Source organism: Oenanthe melanoleuca, chromosome Z, assembly GCF_029582105.1.
Source record: "Oenanthe melanoleuca isolate GR-GAL-2019-014 chromosome Z, OMel1.0, whole genome shotgun sequence".
NCBI lineage: Eukaryota > Metazoa > Chordata > Aves > Passeriformes > Muscicapidae > Oenanthe > Oenanthe melanoleuca.
The window spans coordinates 53,387,371-53,410,760 of NC_079362.1; the positions used below are offsets into that span (position 1 = coordinate 53,387,371).

General features: G+C 42.7%; 1 protein-coding gene across 1 annotated transcript in view; it reads left to right on the top strand.

Moving 5' to 3' along the window:
• The first annotated feature begins 6,621 nt into the window (after positions 1-6,621).
• Positions 6,622-23,390, top strand: part of PDE8B (phosphodiesterase 8B) — a 68,130-nt gene continuing 51,361 nt past the window's right edge. Inside the window, exon 1 of the mRNA XM_056513447.1 lies at positions 6,622-6,933. Coding sequence (XP_056369422.1) covers positions 6,622-6,933 — 312 coding nt within the window. The remainder of the gene's footprint in view (positions 6,934-23,390) is intronic.

Below are 23,390 nucleotides of genomic sequence, written 5' to 3' on the forward strand. Positions count from 1 at the left end.
CCCCAAAGCTCCCAGTCATCTTTAATGTTGCTCTGCTTTTGTGACATTCACATGCTCTCCACTGCCTTTTGTGCAAGTATTTGACTTTTTTTGGGGCACGGGTTGTTTTTTATGGTATTGTCTGAGTATCTTATAGAGTTTCCTCATTGAGTACCTTTACAAAGCATTGATGATATTAATGAACTCTGCAGAAACAGCAATACTCCAAAAGGAAAACAGGCATTGGCTGTTTTTAAGGCGTGTGGGGGGGAAGCATAACAAAGTGAGAGAGTCAAGCCCAAAGATGTCATTCCCAAAATGATGCTTTCCACCTATCTCTTACTTGCTGTATACTAGAATATCTCAAAAATGAAAATAGGCTGTTTGAAGTGTGTTTCCAGTCCCACCTCTGGCAGTTTAGATTTGCTCCAGATCGTGGTTATGCTGCTCTTTCTCAGCTCCAGGCAACTTGCGTCCCTTCTCCTCGAGTGTGAGGCTAGGTTGCTGGAGGATCCTGAAGAGCACCAGCCACGAGCTGTCAGCTCTGCGTGTGGATTTACCACCCTCTTTCAAAGTCTGCGTGACTGTGAACCTCAGGCACTTGGTTCGCCTTGCTCTACCCCACTACTAAATGTTCCCGGGCAGGGCAAAGGATGATGAGAAGAGCGCAGGGGCGGGAGAGGAGGCCCGTGGGCAGGCGAGCTCGGGGAAGGCGTTTCGGCCCCTGCGCTCGGGAGGCTCCGAGCCCAGCCCGTCGCTCCGCCCTGCTCACCTGGCACCGCGCTCCGGCCGCTCCCGCCGCTCCCTGCAGGATGAACGGGCCGGCCGGGAAGGTAAGGGGAAGCCGGGAGGGTCAGGGCACGGCGAGGCGGCCCAGAGGCTGTTCCGGCACGGCCGGCGCTGTCCGCTCGGCCGGCGGGGCTGGAACCGACGGTCCCAGCGCGGCGTCTGCCCGGCTTCGCCGGGAGCTGAGCTCAGCAGCCCCGCAGCCAAGGAGCCAGCCTTTCTGGTGGCGCCGAGACCACCCCTGGGGGATTTTCTGTGCAGATGTTCCCGGGCAGGAATAAATCGAGGGAGAAGAGTTTTGTTGTTGAAGTAGTAACGAGCAAAGAACAAGCTGCCTGTGAGGAAACGACCACCGAAGCGCTGCCTGGGGGAACTGTTCAGTGCTGTCAGGAGAGCTGCGGTTGTATTTCTTAAGTTTTGAGTGCTGAGAAGTATTTGATTCGAGCCAACCAAAGGCAAACCCAGGTTTGCTCGAGAGCAGCAGCCTAAAACTTTCAAATGTGGTGTGATCAGTGTTGTTCTAGAAAATTTGCTCATAAGTAGGAGTATGTGGCCACTGTCCTGCCACAAGTTAAGCTCCTCGGACCTCCTAGAACTTATTGCTACTGCTAGTGGCTGCGGGCTGTTGTTGCTATGTTTCTGTATGTTACTCTTCCTCTTCAAAACGGTGTAGTAAAGATTTGCTGTGTCTCTCACAACAAAGCTGATAGTGAGGACAGTACCATTTTGGCTCCTTCTAGGGAAAATGACTGCAGGTGTCCATCTCCAGGAGGGAATCTGCATCCCTGGGGCAGCTCATCACCTCTCAGCAGTGAGGAGCAAAATGCCAGGGCTGCGTCTTCTCCTACCCGTAGGGAGGGACAAAGAGCTGCGGACAGAGAAGGGCAGGAGCCGATTCAACTTGATTGCTTGCACACAAAGTGGTGGAGAAGGCAGAGAGTGAAAGAAGGCTGCCTGCCCCTCTGAGCGCTCTCGGAACTGTTTGTGCCTGGCGACTTACACAGTGCCAAGGGCTGCCAGTGGAAAGGAAACCAGACTGAGTTTCCTCTTCAGCTCTGCTCCCTTGAAACAGGCTTATTTTCTCACTTGCAAAATATCCATGATGTAAAGTATTTTATGAACTTCTGGGCAAAACTGAACTAAGTGGCATTGTCCAAGCCCGTACAGATCTGGCTGTTAAAGAAAGATCAAAGTCAAGTTCTATGGTGAGATTAGCAAGCAATTCCAGGAACCTCATTCTATTGAATACCACTGGAGGGTATCTTTTTTGTAGGATTTTGCAACTGGGAGACTGTTATTCACACCAGTCCCAGGGACAGTGTAACAAAACCAAAGTAAATTAAAACACAGTTTTGCCATGATGAGTGATCTTTCAAAGTTATGAAATTGAAGGAATTTGGGCAGGATTTTTTTTTCTTTTCATTTATTTTGCTTTTTAGTTGAGTTGAGAGAGGTCATTGCTGTCAGTGATGTTCCTCTTTATTTCTTTGCTGAGTGAGTCATTGGATTTATGAACTGAAAACCACACTTTGCTCTTTCTCAAGCAAAAGTAACTTTCACCTCTTGTATTTATCTTTTTGATTTCCAAGTGCATGATTTCTTGTATTGTTGATGAGTAAAACCGTTAAGTTAGCATCTTATAATATGTTATATATTATCAGAGTACCATAAAGATGAGTTTTTTTAAACAAAACAGAGGTGTACAGACAAAAGTTCTTTTCTAGCTGTCATGATTATTTTTCTCATATCTAGCTTAGGTTAAAAACAGTGCATGTAGTCTGGATAATTTAAATAATTTTTAAGTATTGACTTTGCTCTAATCTGGGTATATAGGATGTTATTTTTTACTGTAGCTAAGAAATTTGTTGGACCAATATGAAAGGGCTGTGAAACTGTTGAGCCTACTAAGAGCCTAGTATTTTTTTTTTTTTATTTTTTGTGCAGGCTTATTTATACATTCTTAAACTGGTTTTACAGTAAATGAACCATGAATAGAGGTAACTGTCTTCAATAGCAAGTTGTCAAGTACCAGATTTTCAAGTCTCTGTAAAATACGACCTCTGAAGTAGTATATTATTACTGCAGTGAACTGGGATTTACAGATGATACTTCCAATAATACCAACATAAACTTAGCAGTCTACTCATCAGATAAAGCTTTAATGCTGAGGTCAGAGTGAAGCCTATGACTGGCTTTGGAAGGGATATAAAGTTTTGAGGAGTATATTTTCCTCATTCTGGAGGGATTTGCAGGTGTAAACACCATAGAGAATGTATATCCACTGCTTGCTGCTGGAAAAAAAAAAAAAAATACAAGTTGCTTCAGGGTTCCACTGCTGGCTTTCAAAATCATTCATATGCTTAAATTCACTGTGCTGAAATTAGTCATGTGTAAAAAATTGGTTTCCTTTTGGCATAAAATTTGTTAGGATTTATAAAGTTGTAGTTAAAGCCAGAGAAGGCTCTTTAGTAGTGGAAAAACTGATACATGTGAATATTTTCCAGTGCCAGGATGCACTGACTTCATTCTGGGGCCATATTAAATATGCATTTCTAAGGGCAGATTCTGCTTCAATATAGCTGTCCCGTCTGTACATCCTTGGCTGGCTCATGCTGCTCTCAGTAAATCCTTCTGCTTTAGTGCTAATCCATCACAGGGTACTGCAGCAAGATGGCTTCAGGAGCAGGACTGGGGTGTGAGCATGAAGAGGTGGTGCAGATGTGCACCCTCTTTAAATCTTCCCTCTTTCTCCTTGTTCGGTAAATCCATGGTCTTCTCACAGACAAGATGCAGGAAGAGCATCTTTTAGCTTTCCTTCAGTTCCTCCTTCAGTGGCAGACATACTTCCCCTCTGCAGCCACTCACTCAGCTCCCCTCCAGCTTCTGCTCACACTGCTCATCACTTTCTTGCTCTGTCTAAGTTCCTCCTGAGCACCGTGCTTCTGAGGAGAGGCTGAGAGTAGAGACTGTTGAGCCTGGAGAAGAGCAGACTCAGGGCATATCTCATCAATGTAAAACTGAAGGGAGGGTGCAAGGCAGACAGACTCTTTCTGTGGTGCCCAGTGACAGGCCCAGAAGCAATGGAATAAACTGTAAAATGGGACATCCTCTCTGAACATCAGCAGGGAGCTGTAAGAGTGACTGAACACTGGAATGAATAGGTAGTCCAGAGCATCATCTTCAGACTTGGAGATACCAAAACATACATCCAGTTATGCCCATCCCAGAACCCGCTACAGATGGTCCTTCTTGGGTGTGTGGGGGATTTGACCAGATGACCCTTTCAAACTCAACCTTCCTTCAGTTCTAAGATTTTTTTGATCATGCTGTCAGGTGGAGCATTGTTACTCTTCACACTTTATTGCTGCTTTTCAGCAGTTCCCCATCCTGCAGCAGCCTTCCCTTCTCTCAAGCACGCTGGCACATTGCACAGAGAGGCTCATCTCTAGTTGTGCTCTTTCACCATTAACCTAAAGTAAATAGTGTGGGGGTTGCTGCTTGGGGCTGCATTTAGCAATGCTTCTCCAGAATTGCGACTTCTTATTCCTACAACTTATTTTCCATCATCAACTCAAACGTATACCTAAGCAAGGGAAATCTGTGTGAGAATGGGCAGACCCCTGCAATGCTGTCAGAAATCAATAGCAAAGTTGTATGAATTTAATGTTGTCTGAATTCAATGGGAACAGGGCAGAAACTGGAATACCAGGATGTTAAGGAAACCTGACTGACTGACTAACAAAATAACTTATCTGACAATTTATACCAATTAAAAAAATGGGACTGTAAATAGCTAGCAACACAAAAATATGTTTTTTGTTCACATCTTTTAGTAAAATTCTGAATGCCACTGATACCTGCAGGGTAAATTCTCTTGAAAAAAGTCTCATACTAGATAGTCAACTAATCTTAGAGGTCTTTTGGGTAACACTGCTTACCCAAAAGTGATAGCTTTTGGGTGTACTCCACAAGTGTATGGGCTCTGATGGCATTCCTCAGCTCCTGGCTCACTTCCAAATCTCAGTTGTGGTGTAAGGCAGGCAGCTCAAATCCCCAACTTAAATTTCCCAACCATTAATAGAAAGGAAGAGAGACTTGAGGGTATTGCAATGCATAAAACTGGCGGCTTCTGTTAAGTGAGGTTTTAGGACACATTTATCTGCAGCAAAGTGTGTTATGCTCTGGGAGGCAGTGAGTTGAGAGGTCGAGTGACGAAGCACAGTCTGCTTCATTTTACTTGTGCTGAGCCTATCTTCAAGGTTGTCCTCAAAGATAGCCACAAGCAGAGCACCGTGGCAGTGGGCAAACAGGCAAATCTGCAGCAAACGCAGGATGTAAGCCACAGCTTGATTTGTGAACAGTGACAACTAGTGGGGAAAACAGTTACCTAGAAAATTGTAATTACCGGGGTCAAGACGGGCTCGCTGTGGTAACCAGAAAACTAAAAATACTTTGTCAAACAGATTGATGATCTCAGTCCAGTTTCTTGATGGATTAGCTCCTGTCTAGATTGCCATAATTGCAACGCCCCATGAACTGCATCGAGAGACAGAGGCTAAGGCTCAAAGTCTTCCTAAACTGAGGCATTTTAACTGTGAGACCATCACTTATGAATAAACTGAAATCTAATACATGAAAGTGTTTCAAAAGCATTACGAATCAAAAATAACATATTCTGAGCATTTTGTCATACAACATCACAATCCTTGCTCCAACCATGCTTCATTTTCCTCGTATTTTTACATCACTCACTAAAACTAGGTGGAGAAACAGCAGTCAAACATCAGGTAACATTCCAAGAGGAAGAAAAGGTGTATACACAAGTGTTCCTTGGTGACTGGGCTTCAGACAAACACCTTATTAGGCAGGAAGCATACTGCTTGGATGACATTTCCAATTCTTGAAGGATTTATTATGTGCTATCTAAAACAGAGAGATTTAAACTAAAATCTTGCAGAGGCTTAAAACCTCCATGTTTAGCTTTTCACCTCCTACATAGTTTTACTGAGGTCAATGAAACTATTCACTGTGGAAAGCTAAGAAGGTGTGTAAATCTCTGTAGCATTAAACATTTTTCTTGATTATCTCACCAGGGACTGGAAACAGGGATTGGCAGCTATCAGACACCTGGGGTAAAATGGCAACTCGTGTCAATGGATATTGGCTTAATTGAAAAGCAGCATTAGGAATTGTGAAACAATTCTGGCCTTTTTTTTCCCCTGACTTTCAGTGGGTGCTACGTGGGTCTAAACTGCTACCTTCAGGACCCCCAAACAACTGAGATTTGCTCACCCATGACTAGGGCACATTTTGACTGTCAAAATAAGTATCTGTAATTATTTTTTTTTAAAGTATTTAGCTCCAGCTGGGGTTGTTGGGGATATGTGTGTGTGTGTGTGTGTAATGCTGTCCATGCGGGAGGCTTGAAAGCAGACCCTCTGCCTGGGTCAGGAGCGGGCTGCAGCACCGATAATGATCCTTTTCCTCATCCTTCTCCTCATGATTCTTCTCATCCTTCTCCTCATCCTGCTGCGCTTCCCCCCGCCCCAGGCGGACACAGCCCGGGCGGTGGTCGCGGGCGGTTCGTGAGCCGCAGCCGAGGAGGGGCAGGGGTCCGGCGGGTCCGGCGGGTCCGGCGGGTCCGGCGGGTCCGGGTCCGGGTCCGGCGGCGGCGCGGGGAGCGGGCGGGGTGCGGGGAGGCGCCGCGGGCGGGAGGGGCCGGGGCAGCGCCGGCGGCGGGGGGAGGCGCGGTGCCGGCGGCGGCGCAGGGCGGCGGCCCCGCAGCCCGGGCGGGCGGCAGGTGCGAGCGGAGCGGCGGAGCGGCGGGGCGGGGTGCCTGGGCAGGGAGCGGAAGGGATGGGCTGCGCACCCAGCATCCACGTCTCGCATAGCGGTGTGATTTACTGCCGGGACTCGGAGGAGTCCAACTCCCCCCACCAGACCACCACCATCTCGCAGGGCACCGCCACCCTGCACGGCCTCTTCGTCAAGACAGACGCGGCCGACTCCATCCCCTCCGTGCTCGCCTACCAGAGCCGGCAGCCGCCGCCCTCCGCCGGCCCCCGCCGCAAGGAGCGCAGGGAGTCCGGCGGCGCCTCCGCCCGGTCCCGGACGCCCCACTGCTGCAGCGTCGAGGCGGAGACCCAGACCAGCAGCTCCAGCGCCAGGGTAAGCGCCGCCGCCCCGCAGGGCTCTCGGCCGTGCTCCCCCCGAGGATGCTCGGCGGGCGGGATGCAGCTGGCAGGAGCGCTGCCCGGTGCCCACTGACTCACCGCAGCTGCGGCGGCCGGGCCGGGCCGGGCTGGCACTGCTCGGGGGGGCCCCTCGCCGGGCCTGGAGCTCGCCGGGGGGAGCAGCGCCCCTCGGGCTCCCCCCGCCTCTCTCCGCGCCGAGCCCGCAGCCGTGGTGCGGCCCCGGGGCGCCCTGTGCTGGGGGCGGTCGCGCACGCACAGCGAGCGGGGAAGGGGCTTGTTCCGAGCTCTGTGGCTGATGCCAGAGAGTACTTGGTGCTGGCTTTACTTCACCCCTCTTGCTTCCCGCCGCGTCTGGTTAAAATGAACTGTTGCTGCTGGGCGCGGGTGTTGGGCTGGACCCGAAGCGCTGCGATCCGCGCACGAATGCTGGTGCCCCTTGCCGGTGTGGGGCTGTGGAGATGCGCTGGAGGAGCGGGCGGGGGCTGTGTCCGTCTGTAGGGGACCTGCAAGCCTTGGGTCCCCTCTCAGTGGCCGAGGCAGGCACTGCTGCAACCTGCCTGTCAACGCCCTCACTTAAGTTTAGCGCTTGAAAAGAGATCATTGCGCTGGATTTTTTTTTTTTTCCCGTGAAGTTTGTTTGGTTTGCTGGTTGTTGGGTTATTTTCTGTTTTTTTTTTTGGTTTTTTTTTTTGGTTTTTTTTTGAGTTTTTTTTGAGGTTTTTTTTTTTTTATCGGAATAGGTAACTTCCCTGAAAGCTTTTTAGAAATTAAATTTTACTTTGTTGCCCTCTTCCAAAGTTTGTAGAAAAAAAACAAAAACAAAAAACCAAGCAACAAAACAGTGTCATGGTCCTAGCTGCACCTTAGGATGCTTTTTCTATTGCACACATACTAATGTCACAAATCATAGTATTTTGTTAGAATATCAGTAAGAAATTCCAAAGCTATAAAACGTTCCTTAATGATTTAAAATTCAGAAGTCATCTTAAGGAAAACATAAGTGGAAAAAATCACCAAAAAAACCCGAAAAAACCAAGAAACCCAACTGAAACATCCCCACAGCCCATTGTCAGTTTGTTAGTTCAGATGCTGAGAAACTTGTAGAATTGTCTGCAGTCATATTGACTGTTTTACTCATTCAGATGAAGAGCCTGCATCATCAACAACTGGGGTAAAATTCAAGCATAACTGGAGTAAAACAATTCCTGTATTTCTCGCATTTATAGATTTATTTATTTTATTTTCGCTTGTCAGAGTGAAATATTTAAGTCAAAATACTATTTCTTCTTTAATGTAGAGGAGATCAAAATTAAAACACTTTCACAATTGTTTTAAGTTGAGAATTGACAAAAAATGGAAATAATTGGAAAAAAAAGGTTTTTTAGAGTCATAACTTGGTTCTCAATAGTTGTTTATTATATGTTTTTACATTATGTGTTGTTTGAAATGAAAATATTTCCCAACTTTCTAGTTATTAAAACTGAATGTATTTCAGATGTTTTTGAACCTTCTGATTAGTATTTGTAATATTATGGGTTCAACAAGGCCAGTGGTGGGTCCTGCCCTTGGGTCACAACAACCCCAGGCAGTGCCACAGGCTGGGACAGAGAGGCTGGAAAGGACCTGGGGGTGCTGGTGCCAGCAGCTGAACATGAGCCAGGGTGTGCCCAGGTGGCCAAGAAGGCCAATGGCATCCTGGCCTGGATCAGCAATGGTGTGGGCAGCAGGAGCAGGGCAGGGATTGTCCCCCTGTCCTGGGCACTGCTGAGGCCACACCTCAAATCCTGTGTCCAGTTTTGGGTTCTTCACTACAAGACACTGACATGCCAGAGTGAGTCCAGGGAAAGGAAACAGAGCTGTTGAAGGCTCTGGAGCACCAGTCCTGTGAAGAACAGCTGAGGGAGCTGGGGGTGTCTAGCCTTGAGCAAAGGAAGCTCAGGGGGGACCTTCCTGCCCTCTACAGCTGCCTGGAAGGAGGGTATAGCCAGGCTGGTATCTTCTCCCAGGCAACAAGAGACAGGCTGAGAGGTAACAGCATCAAGCTGCTCCAGAGGAGGTTCAGGTGAGACATCAGGAATCATTTCTTCACATAAAGGATTATTAAGCATAGGAAGAGACTGCCCAGGAAAGTGATAAAGTCATCATCCCTCGAGTTCTCAAGACATGACTGGATGTGGCACTTTGTGCCATGGTCTCGTTGACACAGTGGTGATTGGTCAAAGATTGGATTTGACCCTGGACATCTTTTCACAGAATCACAGAATTAACTAGGTTGGAAAAGACTTGTGAGATCATGGAGTCCAACCTATGACACAACATCACCTTGTCAGCTAGACCATGGCACTAAGTGCCACAACCCGTCTTTTCTAAATGATTCAATGGTCCAGTGATTATTTTTGATAGCTTCACTTCTTTTAACAAATTATGAGTTTGTTGTATGTCTGGGATTTTTTATATGTTTCCATTATATGTAGAAATATTTCCATTCTTATAAGAATTAAGATCTGTAATATTTTTTTGTACATCCCACTAAAATGTTGACTAAAACAGGGTTGTATTATTACAGAACTATCATAAAGGCAAAGCAGTATAGTATACTATATTGATGGATTATAAGAAGTGGAAAAGTGTGGAAACATGTTTCTGCACTAGTACATGATTACAATATTTATTTCACTTCAAAAGTGAAGAAAACTATTATTTATTTTGGTATGGGAAGAGTGTCTAGCAATACCACGTGGTTTTGCCTGCTGTAGTGCTTGGTTGCATGTGTTAGCTCTATTGGGTATTCCATACCATATGGCATCACACTCAAGGAAAGGAGGAAGGGACATTTGGAGTGATGGTTTGTCTTCCCAAGTAGCCACTGCACATGATGGGCTCTGCTCTCCTGGGGATGACTTTACACCTGCCTGCCCATGGGAAGTGACTTAGTTCCTTATTTTGCTTTGCTCAGGTGTACACCTCTTACTTTACCTATTGAAGTGTCAAAATTAATGAGTAATTTCACTTTTACTCTTCAGATTCTCTCCCCATCCTGTGAGTGGTGGAGTGAGTGAGCAGCTGCCTGGGGCTTGGTTGCCATCTGGGGTTAAACCATCACAAAATTTCCTCTAAATGTATTAGGAGGCAAAACCAATATACTGGTCAAATGGCTGTTAGCACTATCGTATATTAAAATAATTTCCAGTTATGTAACTGCTAAACCCTGTTGCTTGGTGTATCTTCATTTTGTGTTCTAAACTGCTGTTTAGTTGTTTACACAATCAAGTAGTGCACTATTTGCATCTGATCCTGCCTTTATACAATGTTTTAAAACTCATCCACACTATGGTATGAAACTAACATTAAAATAAATCAGCCCATAATAATTTCAACCCTACTCAGTTAAAAAAAAAATATAAAAGTGAACCAAAGAAAAAGTGATCCCATGTCACTTAAAATGTATGGCTTACCTAAACCTTACTTTCAAAGTCTATTTGATATGTATTAATTTGACATGAGGTCAGAATTATAAAAGACTTTTTTTTTGTTTTCTTCTCCTTTCCTTAATTAAAAGTTCTGAACTGTTCAGAGCATTGAGATGTGTTGGTCCCATCCCAGTTCATGAGTAACTGTTCAGCAGTTTTGGTGGGTGGGTGTGTTTCTTTCCATCTTGAAAGCTTGGTAAACAATTATCTACAGGTTGCCTGACAAAGATCTCAGGTGGACTTGTTAAGAGTTAGAAGACACATCTGTACCTTGATTTGGGAGGAGACCCACAGTCTCTGGTGCCCAGCCACACGCTCTGTTATTAAGGTACTTGGACAGAAGCACTCAATGGAAAAAGCAGACATTCCTTCCCCTTGTACCCTCCTTAACAAAGCCAAACAGTGTCATGAAAAGAAAGAGTGCTAACATCTCTTTTGTATAAAGATCCAAGGCATTTAGCTTCCATCAGGGAAGCATAACAATGAGCTGAGGAGATGCTGACTGTATAATGGCTGCTTGACCCATTGCTCAGGTATTGCTGGTTCTGAAGTGCAACAGTACCAGCTGTTTAGCAAGAAGTAAACAGTTTTTTGGACACTTCCTTGGGGATTTGAAAATGTAAAAAAAATTGTTTACTATATATATGCGTACATCTTTTAGTTATGGCCAAATCTTAAGCAGAAACTGTGGATAGTTCTGTTTTTCTTGAAACTTCAGCATTAACGAAACTTTACAGCAACAGATAAGTTTCAAAGCTGATGTTGCTCACATATTAACTAGATGGAAAAAACCTCCAAACAACTTGCAGTTTTCCATTGATTACTTTATCATATTTTTCTTCTTGAAATTACAAGAACAGCAGGTGTAATGATTTGGTTCTTCTTATGCTGTGTTCATTGTGGAAAAGAAAGACCTGTTTATGAACCTCTCTTGATCAGTCACAGTAGGAATAGGCTTCTGTACTCTCCTGTACAGACTCCTCTGTAGAAAAATAATTATTAGAAGCAAAGCTCATAAATAAGCCAAAATGGTGGAGAGTATCTCTTACTAGCATTGGTCTGTGTAAAGTTCCAAGGTGGAAGTGTTGGTACACATCCTTCTCTTCATAATGACAAGGATTTAGCTTTTAGATTTTTATTTTTTTTAATGTGGGGGAATAAGTCAAAAACTTCAGCTGCCAAATACAAAGTGGAGAGGGTTGAAAAATCCAGAGACTGAGAGAGTTGCATCAGGTCCATAGGTCCTGTAGAAATGCAGTTGTAAGTATTGCCTTGATTTCAAATACAGTTGTCTTTCAAGCAGTACCATGTGTAAGAAAACTCAGAGTAGTACTTGCACTTCTGGTTTTGTTTGAAGTGTACTGTGGTTTAACTGGCTGCTAGTAAGTTCTGTGCATTTGGAACATGCCAGATGTAGTGTAAACTTGGAAAATAAGCCTCCCAACTCTGTAGCTTTGTGTGATGAAGGTCCATTTCATTACTCAGTAGGACACCTGAGATATAAGATAACTCTTGAGCATAGCTGAGGTCTGCAGGGGCATAAAAAAATGAGCAGAGCAAAAATTGTTGAAATATGTTACAGTGCAGGACCTTGTTAATTTAGGCCAGCTGTTCTCTGTGAGGTGCTAGCCTGAATAGCTCTTACCATAAAGAAAATTGCTAGTATAGAAGTGCTCTTCTGTGACTAAGCCCAGACATCTCAAATGAATACAGTGAAAGGACTTCTGCTGCTCTGTGTCTGACCTTTCCATTCCTCCTTCAAATGATGCAGGTAAACTTTGGCAAGCACTGTAGTTATGCCCTTAAGCAATGCTAGACAGAAGAACTGTTACAGAACAGATAAAACCATTTCTTCAGAAAATATTAAACTACATAGCAAAGAGAAGCCTGATGAATGACTTCACATTGAGCCACACAACATTCTGATCTTCCAAAGCTCTTCTGGATCATATGCATTTATATCACTAAATACAAAATGAGCATGTGTGTGTACTCACACAAGTGTGTAAGAGAAGGGAATTGCTGAAAGCTTGTAAGAGAACAATGAGCCTCAGTCATTTCATCATTACAACTCAACAGATCCAAGACCCCTCTAAATCCTTTAGTAAAAATTTATTTTGGAACTTTGGCTTTCAGTGACCGAAATACCAAGTGGTTTTAAACTGACCACTAGCATCATCTGTTTTCCCCCTTTTACTGTTTGCTATGCACAAAATGAGACTGAGGTTTTATCTTCTGAGGAGCTTGGTGTGAATCTTTTGACATTTTCTCTACTGTACGTGTAACTTTTCTAGAAGACCTTTTAGTGAACACTGGATGTACTGTGGCTGCTATAAAATAGCATGTAAAGTGGTTTATGATGCAGCACAGTTTACCTCTTTTTGGTGAGTCTTGTCAAACCCAGGATTATAGCCTAAGGAAAACAGCAATTGCATTTACTCATGTGAAGATAAAAGTACAGAGCATTATGAAAAGCAGCCTGTCTGTGTGTTTGAAGTGTTTGAGGACATGAGCTTACAGTAACAACTGCCACCTGGGGATCTCCTGTGTAGTTCTCTGGTGTATCTCGCTCTGGCACAGATCAGTAGGTGCATTTCTAGCCCAGAACATAACCAGCCTTGCAGGGCAGCAACACAGCACCTGGCTGTCCCCTTGCCTCTCCGAGGGCATCTTCTCTGGGGCAATCTCACAGGCCCTGATGTAGAATGAGCTCCTTCTGCAGGAGCTTCCACAGCTCCCCCAAGTGCCAGTGCTTTTGGCTTATGGAGCTTGAGTCACCTGTTCCTCTGTGTGAGGAAGAAGCACTGTCCAAAGATACATTATTAATTCTGAGTTAAGGTGACATTCTGTACAGCTTTTTGACGGCAGTGTCTATTCCACATAACTTTCTTCATAGGAGAGGACCATTAATCCATTTGGTGAACTTTATTTTTCCCTTTCATTCAGCCATTTGTGTCAACCACAGCCCCATCCTTCAGCATCCAATTATTTATAAACGTCTTTCTCACCCGTGTTGTCAGCTGTAATAGAACAAAATGCATTAGAGACATGCTGTTCCTTTGTATTACCTCTGACTCTTTAAATAGCAAGGTACTCTGGAGAATAGTTTTTAAAAATCCCTGTGTATCTCTACCCTGTATATCTCTGACTTGGCTATCCAACACCAAATATTTCATATCTTGGAATAGATTTATGCTAAGAAAATCCTCATGGTGCTACCTCAGAAACGGTCTCAATTTTAAACTCTTAATAATGTGAGTTATTCACTTTGAAAATGCATATCTAATTTTGAAGTAGATTTACAATTTGTTGACCTTTTGCCCTGGATTCAGACTGCATCTGAAGAGGCAGCTTTTGTTCCAAAAGGATGGGAAAAATGGACCAAAGCAGTTGGTTTCATAGCGTGGAAGAATGGAGCAGGAATTGCAAAGATCTGGACAACCTAGACTCCAGCACACAGAGCTCACAAACAATGCAGACAAATGTGAGCATGTGTATAGATTATTATTAAGCTGCATTTAAACAAGAACTCCAAAGGAACAATGGATAGTTGAAAGACTCTGCACTCATCCACTGATGAAACGGGCAGAATGGAGTTCTGAAGCTATATAGGTATTAAAAATCAAGCTATTCAACATTTCTTAGTAAGCCTAGGAGAAACTGCTCACAGCCATTTTGCATGTAGAGCTGCAGCCTGTCAGATTTAATTACAATTCATTTGTTTATATTTGGAGGAGTGAGGTCTGGTTCCTATATTGTTATATGCATGTTTTTATCAAATAGTGATATAGTTACAGCTGGAATACTGTCAGTACTGGAAAAAAAATAAAGTAAATCACTGTAATTGAATGTGGAATTGGACGTGAAGTCTCTGGTGTTAGCTTGGGAGCTGCTCCCAGCAGTCAATTTTCCCTTTTTTCTTAGATTAGCTGTTTTGCCAAAAGGACAGTGGGAGGGACTTTCCTCTTCCCCTGTTGCAGATTTGGAAGGCTGTCTGAGGGCACCGTGGGCTTGAACGTGTTCAATGGTCATTGTTCTGCAGTTATCATGTCCATTATGAAATGCAATTTATCAAATCATTGTGCTAGCCAGAAAATCAAGAAACCTCTTTTAGAAAAGGAGAGAGAAAATGAGACTTTAGCTTTTTGTTTGTGTTCTTTCCCGAAGTTAATCAGCTTTCTTGTGAGACCCCAGAATAGGTGTTAATGTGATGACTCAGGTGTGCTCTGCAGAGACACCCCAGCTCAAGCCTCTGTTTTGAAAGGGTCTTAAAAAGGTTCTCCCATGTGAGAGAGTACTCTTCTTCCTGGACTGTTGGCTGTTGTGGGTTTCTCTTCTCCTGCTTTTAAGATTGCTTCCCTGAAAGCCATGCATTCCAAAGAGTCCTGCCTGATGAATCGCTACTTGCTCTTTATCACAAAGACAAATCTTTCTTAAACAGCTGTTTAATTATATTGTGAAAAAACACAATATTTTAGAAAGAGTGGTTATATTACATTTCAGAATAAATCCATTCACATGTGTTAAATGTTTAGGGCTGTCTTAATGTTCCAAGCAGTGTTGTGGCTCGTGGAAGAAGTCAGTAACTTCCCTGTCAAGCATCTTGCCATGGCCTGGTTTCAGGCTGCTTCAAATTGCAATGTGAAGGAGACAAGGACACCATGACAAAAATAACAGGATTTCTTCTCATGGTCATGGTGTACTGGTCTGCAGCTGCTGGACAGCGCTCCTTCCCCCTGGAGCTCTGGAGGGCAGTGTGCTGGTGGAAACCTGGGGAATCTTTGGCTGCCTTTGTTCTAAAAACATCAGAAGGGTCAGCTGGAGTGCTGTGATGGCGTGGTGGATGGTCAGAGAAGAGAGGGATGAAGTGAAGGTCTGAGATGGGCTAAACAGTGAGATATCAGTGCTCAAAGCAGGAGGGCAGTGGTCAGTCTAGCCTAGGCTGAGGTGGTGGTGGATGGTCCTGTGTGACAGCTGGAGGGGGTCAGGGCAGAGACATGCCCAAGGGAATGGGGCTTCAGGGGCCTGTGGCTACAGAGGTGTGCTGGGGGAAATAAAAGTCTTTTCTTGGTGGCACAGCATGTCTTTGACACTTGGGAGTCTTGAGGAGATGTGGTGTCTGAATCTGGAGACTTCTGTCTAATCTTAGAGCTGCACAACAATGTATTTTACTTCTCAGTGCTGCTGCAGCAGGAATTGCCCAGATGACGTTCTGTGTACAAAACTGTAATAATGTATCCACTGCTGCCTAAAGTCACTTGATAGTCTGTGCTTGTCTCCGTTTTATTAATGAGTCCATTACAATAGCAGAGGACTCCTTCTACATCTTATAATTGCACATTTGAAAGCAAGAGAGAAGTATCTAATGTTTGTCTAGACAAACTGAAGATTACTAACCACCTATTTTCTGAAGAAGGCTTTGACAAAAGAGAGGGAAAGGTGTTCTCCCCAAATCCAAGATTACAGCAACAAAACAACAACAAAGCAAAACGAGTGAACACCAAGAATCAAAATTGTTCTAATATGGTGATACTATTGGTATCAGTGGTTTGGGATAACTTCTGTGATAACTTGTTAAATGGCAGCATGCAACCCTGTATTGCCATCCCAATTAGGACAGAATTCACACAATGTGTTAGCTCTGTGAGTCTGGCACATGGGAATAATTTAAAAACTTAGGGGTAGTTTTTACTTTCAAGTGTGACTTTGTGCAAATGTTGTCATTTTGTTTGGTGCAACAGCTTCTTTGACACATTCTGGGATTTTTTTCTTCTCTGGGTGACAGAGCTTTTACTACTCTAATCCTTCAGGTGAAGTTGAACTGAGCAATAGAACTGGGGGTTTTTTCCTCACACCATTAGTGGGTTAAAAACTGTGTGTTTGATAGATTTATTTAAGGCTAACATTCAAGATAAAAGTTAGGCAAGTCTTAAAGACAATATACATTTTAAATGTCATAATTTTAAGTTCGGTTCTGTGCATTCTGCTAGTAAAGATGTCAGACTTTTTCTTTGAGGTTTATGAAAGTGAAATATAAAATTATCAAGAACAGAAAAACTGGTGGGACTGATGAGTATTACACTCAACCAGATGAGTGTTACACACAGCCAGAATGGGTGTCTGTTTGCAGATACACATTAACAAGAGCAGCTGATGCACATACAGATCTCTCTTGGCCCTCTGGCATTTTCGTGGCTTAGAGACTATCTGTACAGTTCAAAGAGTTCAGTAATGAACTGTCTTCAAAGAAGGGAACATTTTTCATGGGTTCTACTACATTTATACAAGAGGCTATTTTTAGATGAAGGATTTTTTTTCCCATTTGGAGCTATAAGATACCTGCGACTTCACCTTAGATTTGAAAAATGTGCTGTGCTGGAAGTAACTCCTTTAAGGCCATCCTTTCATGTTTTGCTTTATTGTTATTTTTCATTTAGTTCCAAATATCTGCAGACCTGTAGTAGTCAGATAGTTTTAAACTGAAAGGGGCTCTGTATTTCTGTAGCTGACATGTGGAGTCTTGTCAGTGGATACTGTTTTCCTGCATGGTTGATGACAATGATTGCCCTCAAAGGATGACCCTTAATAATTGAAATTTTTGGGTACCATTTCCTATCACGGAAGATAGAGAAGCATTTTATTTCAAAATCTAATGAATGGGCTTAAAAGACAGTGTTTACTGTACAAAACAGTGTTTAATGATGCAACATAAAAACTTGGTATCATTTTGCACTTCCATCCCAGTGCAGAAATGTGAAATGCATACATATAGTCCAGTAGTACAAATTCAGAAGTCACTGCTCCATATGTTAAGAATGCAAGTCTTGCATCTGGAAAGACTCCCACTGACATCAGTGAGATGAAGATCTGGCTTTTTTTAGATAGGTAGTGGGCAAAAGACTATTCAAATTTTCTGAAAATTTTCCCTCGGTTTATTTTTAACTCAATAGAAATAAGTGACTGGGCCGTGATACATTCTTCTCTGTCTGAGGGGCTAATAGGGATCCAAAGAGCTGCCATTACAACTCCTACACAGCCCTTAGCTATTTTAGCTGTAGTTGGGCTGGGCACTGCTGCTCCTCCAATGGCTTGTTCCTGCTGCTCCCTGATAGCTGTTGAACATTTCTCGGTGGGTGAAGGAGGTAGTGGCAGGGCATTGGTGCAGCATACAAGATTTGCATCACTTGGAGATATCAGCAGTGCTTCCTTTAGCTGATCTGCCACTCTCCCTGTCACAGGATTTTTATTTTTCACCTGTCCCTTCAGCATAGGATCACTGAGGAAGCGATTGCATAGGAAGAGGATAGTCTGCCTCCTTTGAACAATGGGAGATTCTTTTGTATGATTGTACATATACTTGCTGTATTGTTACCTGCAGGTTGGGTGAGCCATCTGCTGGCATCTTTCCTCCAGTCTTGGTTGATTTTATCGCCAAAATATATTTCATTTATTTTATCGCCCCTCTTCTTGCACTTTTGAGCAGTTGCAGAGGTATTGCTGTTGCTGCAAACAGGATCAAAGCAGGATACATTTAGATGTGTGGATTTCTTGGTTCTTTTTGGTCACAGTTCACAGCCTGCTTCTACCAGCTGCTAAGTTGCTATCTTCAATCATTCTTCCTCACTCTGAAGCAAAGCTGTTCTTTGTCTATTCCAAGTATTGTCTGAACTGATTAGTATCTGACAGTGTAGGGGAATCTTCTTTTTTTACTGTCAATACACATGCCATGGGCAGGAAAAAATCATGGCATAAATGTGTGACACAAAAAAATACCTTCATGCTGCCTATCACAGGATTAAGCATAAAACAGGGAAGAACCTTCTGTGCATCTTCTCTAACCTCCTTTCAAACTTTTCCTGCTTTTCTGCTTAAAAATTCACTCGGCAATTGAGTTGTATGCTAATGGGAAGTTAGGGAGATTGGATTTTCTGTTTATTTGAAAATTTCATTTCAACAGGAGAAATATTTCAAGGAAAAAATTCTGGAAAAAATGTTTCATGTAAATTGGAACTTACTATAGTCAATTTGAGATTCTGGTTGCACTTTGATAAAAATGTTCACCTGATTTACTGCTTCTTCAAAAGGCTTTATTTCTAATACAATAATATCTTCTATTAGCTGGGAGGATCCAGCTGAAAAATTTCTCACTCTCTGGTGCTGCTAACTTCACTTCATGCTGCAGTGCGGAGGTCCAAAAGCATGTTACCATAGAGATACCCACAGTAGTTTTAAACCAACTTTCGGTTACTAAAGCTTGAGTGCTAATGATTACTGCAACATCAGCTGCAGGATTCACACTGTCAGGCTGGATGTATGCTTCAGCAGCTGACTGCTCCTAACTGCACCCCAGTGATGCTCCTTTTTGAGGCTGGGGGTGTAGGACTGAGACCTTGCAGCTCTTCCTGAGACACAGCCACTCTAGGGGACCTGAGCAGGTGCATAAGCACCTCAGCTGTGCCATCACTATAAGGCAGAGGCAGGTGGACTTGAACAACTGGGTCAGATCTAAAAAGGCCCAGTGTCTCCCCAAATGGAATTGCTTACTGCTCTCCCTCCCTCCCTGTGTGGTAACTGACATGGGTTTCTTTACTTTTGGTGATGATGTATTTCACATCTTGGGTAGGTGTTGCACTGTTAGATCAATATTCAGGGTGAAAAATAAAATGAGTGATTATTTATTCATCTCCCCACCAGTCATAATATCTTCCATGTAGTTACAGATTTGGCTCCACTGTGTGTTTAATGCTTGCAGATGTGTTCAGTGAGTATGTATAGAAGAGGAAGTTCATTCCCTTTTGAAGAAAAAGATGCAGTGGAGCACTAAGGTGAAGAATTTAGCAATCTTTAAATAAATGTAGTTTCTTATTTGGTTTGCTTTTGATCCCAAATCAGTCAAAAGAAACTAAGCAAGGTGGATGAGTAGGCTGTTGCTGGTTCTGTTGTCATTATGCTTCTTCTCATGGAGAACCTAGTCCTATGAGGCAGCACATGAATGAAATGCTTTCCTGATGTTGCTGGCTGTGACAGAAGGGTAGAGTGAGGGTCATGTGTGTTCTGCTGTACATACAGACTCATGAAGACTACTGTGCTGCTTCATGCTGCCCATATTTCAGTGAAAAGTAATAATCTCAGGCAGCAACACCTGCAAGTCTACCTGTCAGGAGCAGCATGGACAGCCATTAAACCAAGCCACCTTAAATAAGATGAGTAACCTTGCAGCAGTTTGAGATTCACAGAATCAGTCCTTAAAGTTATAGTAAAGCATGCTTACAAATCCTTTTGCATCAGAGTATATTTATATTATTTGTACAGCCACAGCCTCTTCACTAGTCTTCCAGAGACAATAGAATAATTCACTGGTGGGTACCAGTGAAATTACTGTGTTCTTAGTATAATCCAGTTACTTGAACCTGTATAAAGACTGTGCAAACCTGTGCCTAAACCTGTGTAAATATGTGCTTTTTGGAAAGTGTCTCATGCAACAAAGAAAATTTGAAGTAACTGGCATGCATGAGAAATGCAGGAATACTTTTTATTTGCTGTGAACATAGGTAAGGCTTCTTAATTTTCCTAATGTGATAACATGAGCAATAACTACAAAATTATTGCATTTTATTACATATAGAAGCAGGGTAAACTCTTTAATGATCTGATATAGGAAAAGTTTGAAATTTCAGTGTCCCAAGCTCTGAGATGGCCCAATGCCTTTCATGCTGTGGCTTTTGCCTCAGTGGCTGTGGAGATGAGGAGCTTCTGCTTTGGAATGAGGATCCCTGCAACACAACAGGTCTGTGTGACCAAGTGGGAGCAAACTCCCTTGGCTGGAAGCGTAGTTTCCAATGCACTGATGAAGATCCCACTCCCCAAAAAATAGGAACTGTGCCTAGACTTGCTTTTAGCTTGCCTTTGTAAACTTCCAAATATATGTTTCTTAGCTTACTCTGGTTTTGAGGCAATTGTATTTTGAATGTGAAGTTACTCTGCATACATCATGAATGAAATTAAAATGCAAGATTAGAGAACGAGTTTTCTTTTAATTTTTATTTTTAAAAGCAAATTATGTTTTTGGGGAGTTGTTTCAATGAAGCAAAGTATAAAAAAGCCATTTAATACAAATGCATTTAATTGAAACTTTTATGGGACAAACTGTGTCTGAAATATGTGTGTGTATCTGCTGGAAGAGGAATTGAAACACAAGAAACTTCTGTAACATGAAATATTAAGCATAAGCCAGCACTTCAGACTTTTATTGGGAAATGGCATTTTCTCAGTATTTTGTTGGTATTCAGTACGCATTTTTTTAAGAATTGATGCTGAAATGGGTCAGCAGTGCATGCTTCTATAAACTCCCCATAGCTCTCATCACTACCAAAATTACTTCTCACCTTCTTTCTCATCTTTCTGCTAACTTTAGTGGGGGCTCTTTTCCTGAGACCTCCACTTGTCTTCTAGAGTACACAAGGCAAATCCCCATCTCAGAGTAGATCTCTCTGCATGGTAAGTGCACCATGCTGACTGTAAAATTGCCTTTAAGTCCATCAGAGCTGCTGTCTCTGACCTACTGCAGATCCATACCTACTGCAGTGGTGTGTCAAGGCCACTTGTTTTTTAGAGTACACAAGGCAAATTCCCATTTCAGAGCAGATCTCTCTGCATGGTAAGTCCACCATGCTGACTGTAAAATTGCCTTTAAGACTATCAGAGCTGTTGTCTCAGACCTACTGTGGATTCAGGGTACGTTGATTCACACCAGCTTTGAAAATATGACTGTATCTACCTAGAGGACTTAAAAATATCTTTGATTTATTTTTAATGAAAGTTTTCTGAATAATCTGTATCTGTTACATGAAAAACATAATGACTGCAAATTACAGAATGTGTCAGACTGTGCTGTGCTTCTCAGCTCTATACAAAAAAGGAGGTAGTGCTCCTATGGTGCACATAGATGAGTTCCCAACAAAAGTAAGTGAAAGAGTGGTTTTGGGAGGATTAATAAGTAAAAAAATGACTTCTGTGTATTTTGGAAACGTCTGAGGGACATAGGGAAAGGATGTGGGAGGTGTCACACATGCTTACACTGGTCTGGTACAAATTACCCTGTGTTGACCATTCTCAGAGATATGATGTTAGTTTGGTGGCTTGATATGACCCTCAGCAGCTGTTATGTCTTTGCAATCCTGATCTTCATTGAAGCCTGACTTAGCAAAATATTTAAGGGCACAAGTAGAACCATCCAGCTTGACTGGAAAAACCAGAGCACCCGTTTGACTTAACATTTTCGCAGGGTCATTGCACCAGGAGAAGTCTGAAACAGCCTTGGGGTGGGTATGACCTGTGTCTGGCAGCAAAATTTGGGCAGTTGGTTAGCTCCATGCCATTAAAGTCTAAAAGGAAAAAGTGGGGTTTCTCCAAGAACTGCATATGTGAAAATTCATTGTTTTAGTAATTTTATATGGATCTGGAGACTTGAGGTCTGTATTTGCAATGCCATAACTGAGAGGGTATGGGGTGATCTTGTGTTAGTCAGTGAGGACCCAGCAATCCACATTACCACTTATCACAGGGTTTCTACAGGTGGGACTAGTGAGCAAGTCAGAGTGTTCTATGTGTGCCCACAGTTGAACTTTTTATATTCCTTGTCTATAACAATTACAGACATTTTATTACAGAGGAGGAGGCCTCCCAGCCCAATGTCTCTTACTTGCTTTTGGGAAAGCATTTGATCTTTAACAGTAATTTGCTATGTGAAGTAAAATGTAATTTCTGGGCTCTTGGGTCAGAGAGATGCCCTTTCAATTGTCAGAATCCACCTCCTGTAACTCCTTCAGTTTCATCAAAGCCTAGAAAAAGTTAATTTCTGTTCTTCTCTCATTTACAGATGGGAGTCCTAAGCTGTAATCTCTGCTTTTTCTGACATACTCAGCTAAGAAGCTTTTAACAGATAGCAACATAGCTCTTTGTATTGTTTGAATTTCACCTCATTTCGATGACTCCTGCAGTCAAGGTTCTCTGCTACCCCACCTGTCTTGCAGTTGTTTTTTTCTCCAGTTTTTAAAATAGCTTTGTCTGTGGCATTCCAACAAGCCCTTCAGAGCAGTCTTGAGCAGGACGAGTTTATTAAATTTCCTTTCTCTTGAAAATCACATTTATGATTTTATATGTTTTTATATTTTTATATATTTGCATAAATATTTAGATATGGTTTTATCAGCACTGATTTTAGAGTGACCCCATATGTTTATAAAATGATATTGTATTGCATCTTTTGTTCAATATAACTCAATGTTTTTGTTCAGAACTCTGTCACAGAGTGACACAGAACAGCACAAGTGACCTGAATGCCCAGGCCACTTAACCTGCTCTCTTGGCAGCTCATTTCCCCCAGTTTATGACAATCAAATATTTCTTAACTTCTTTGAAAACTGAATGGGACCCAGTAAGAAACCTAGAGAAGTTACTGTTTCCTGTCTTGTGACATGCACTTGTAATAAGTACAATATTAACAGGAAATATAACATATTTCCCTGCAGAGTGCCTCCAAAGACAGCTGTAAAATAAAGAGATATATGAGAGAGATATATAACAGAAAACTCAACAATAGATTTTTCTGTTGTAATTTCATGGGCTGTAGTGTAACTGTGAATAATTTATGCACAAGCAGCTGTTCATTGGAGTTCTACTTGATACAGGGTCTAATCCACTGAAGTGAAGGCATCATGTCTTATAAAATCTGTGTTGGTGAAAATGTTTGTCTGTGCATTGAAACTAAAATATTTTATGGCTTTCAGAGACTGAATTTCTTAATAAGGGTGGTTGGAAAGTGTAAGGCATTTAATGTCCATGTGATCTCTTGAAGAGGAGAATAATACTTTCCCACAGTTCATGTATATAGTTCTTGTTGCTTAATAAGGGCTTAATTCAGTGAAGTCCTGAACATTTGGGCTATGCTGCCTTTAACTGT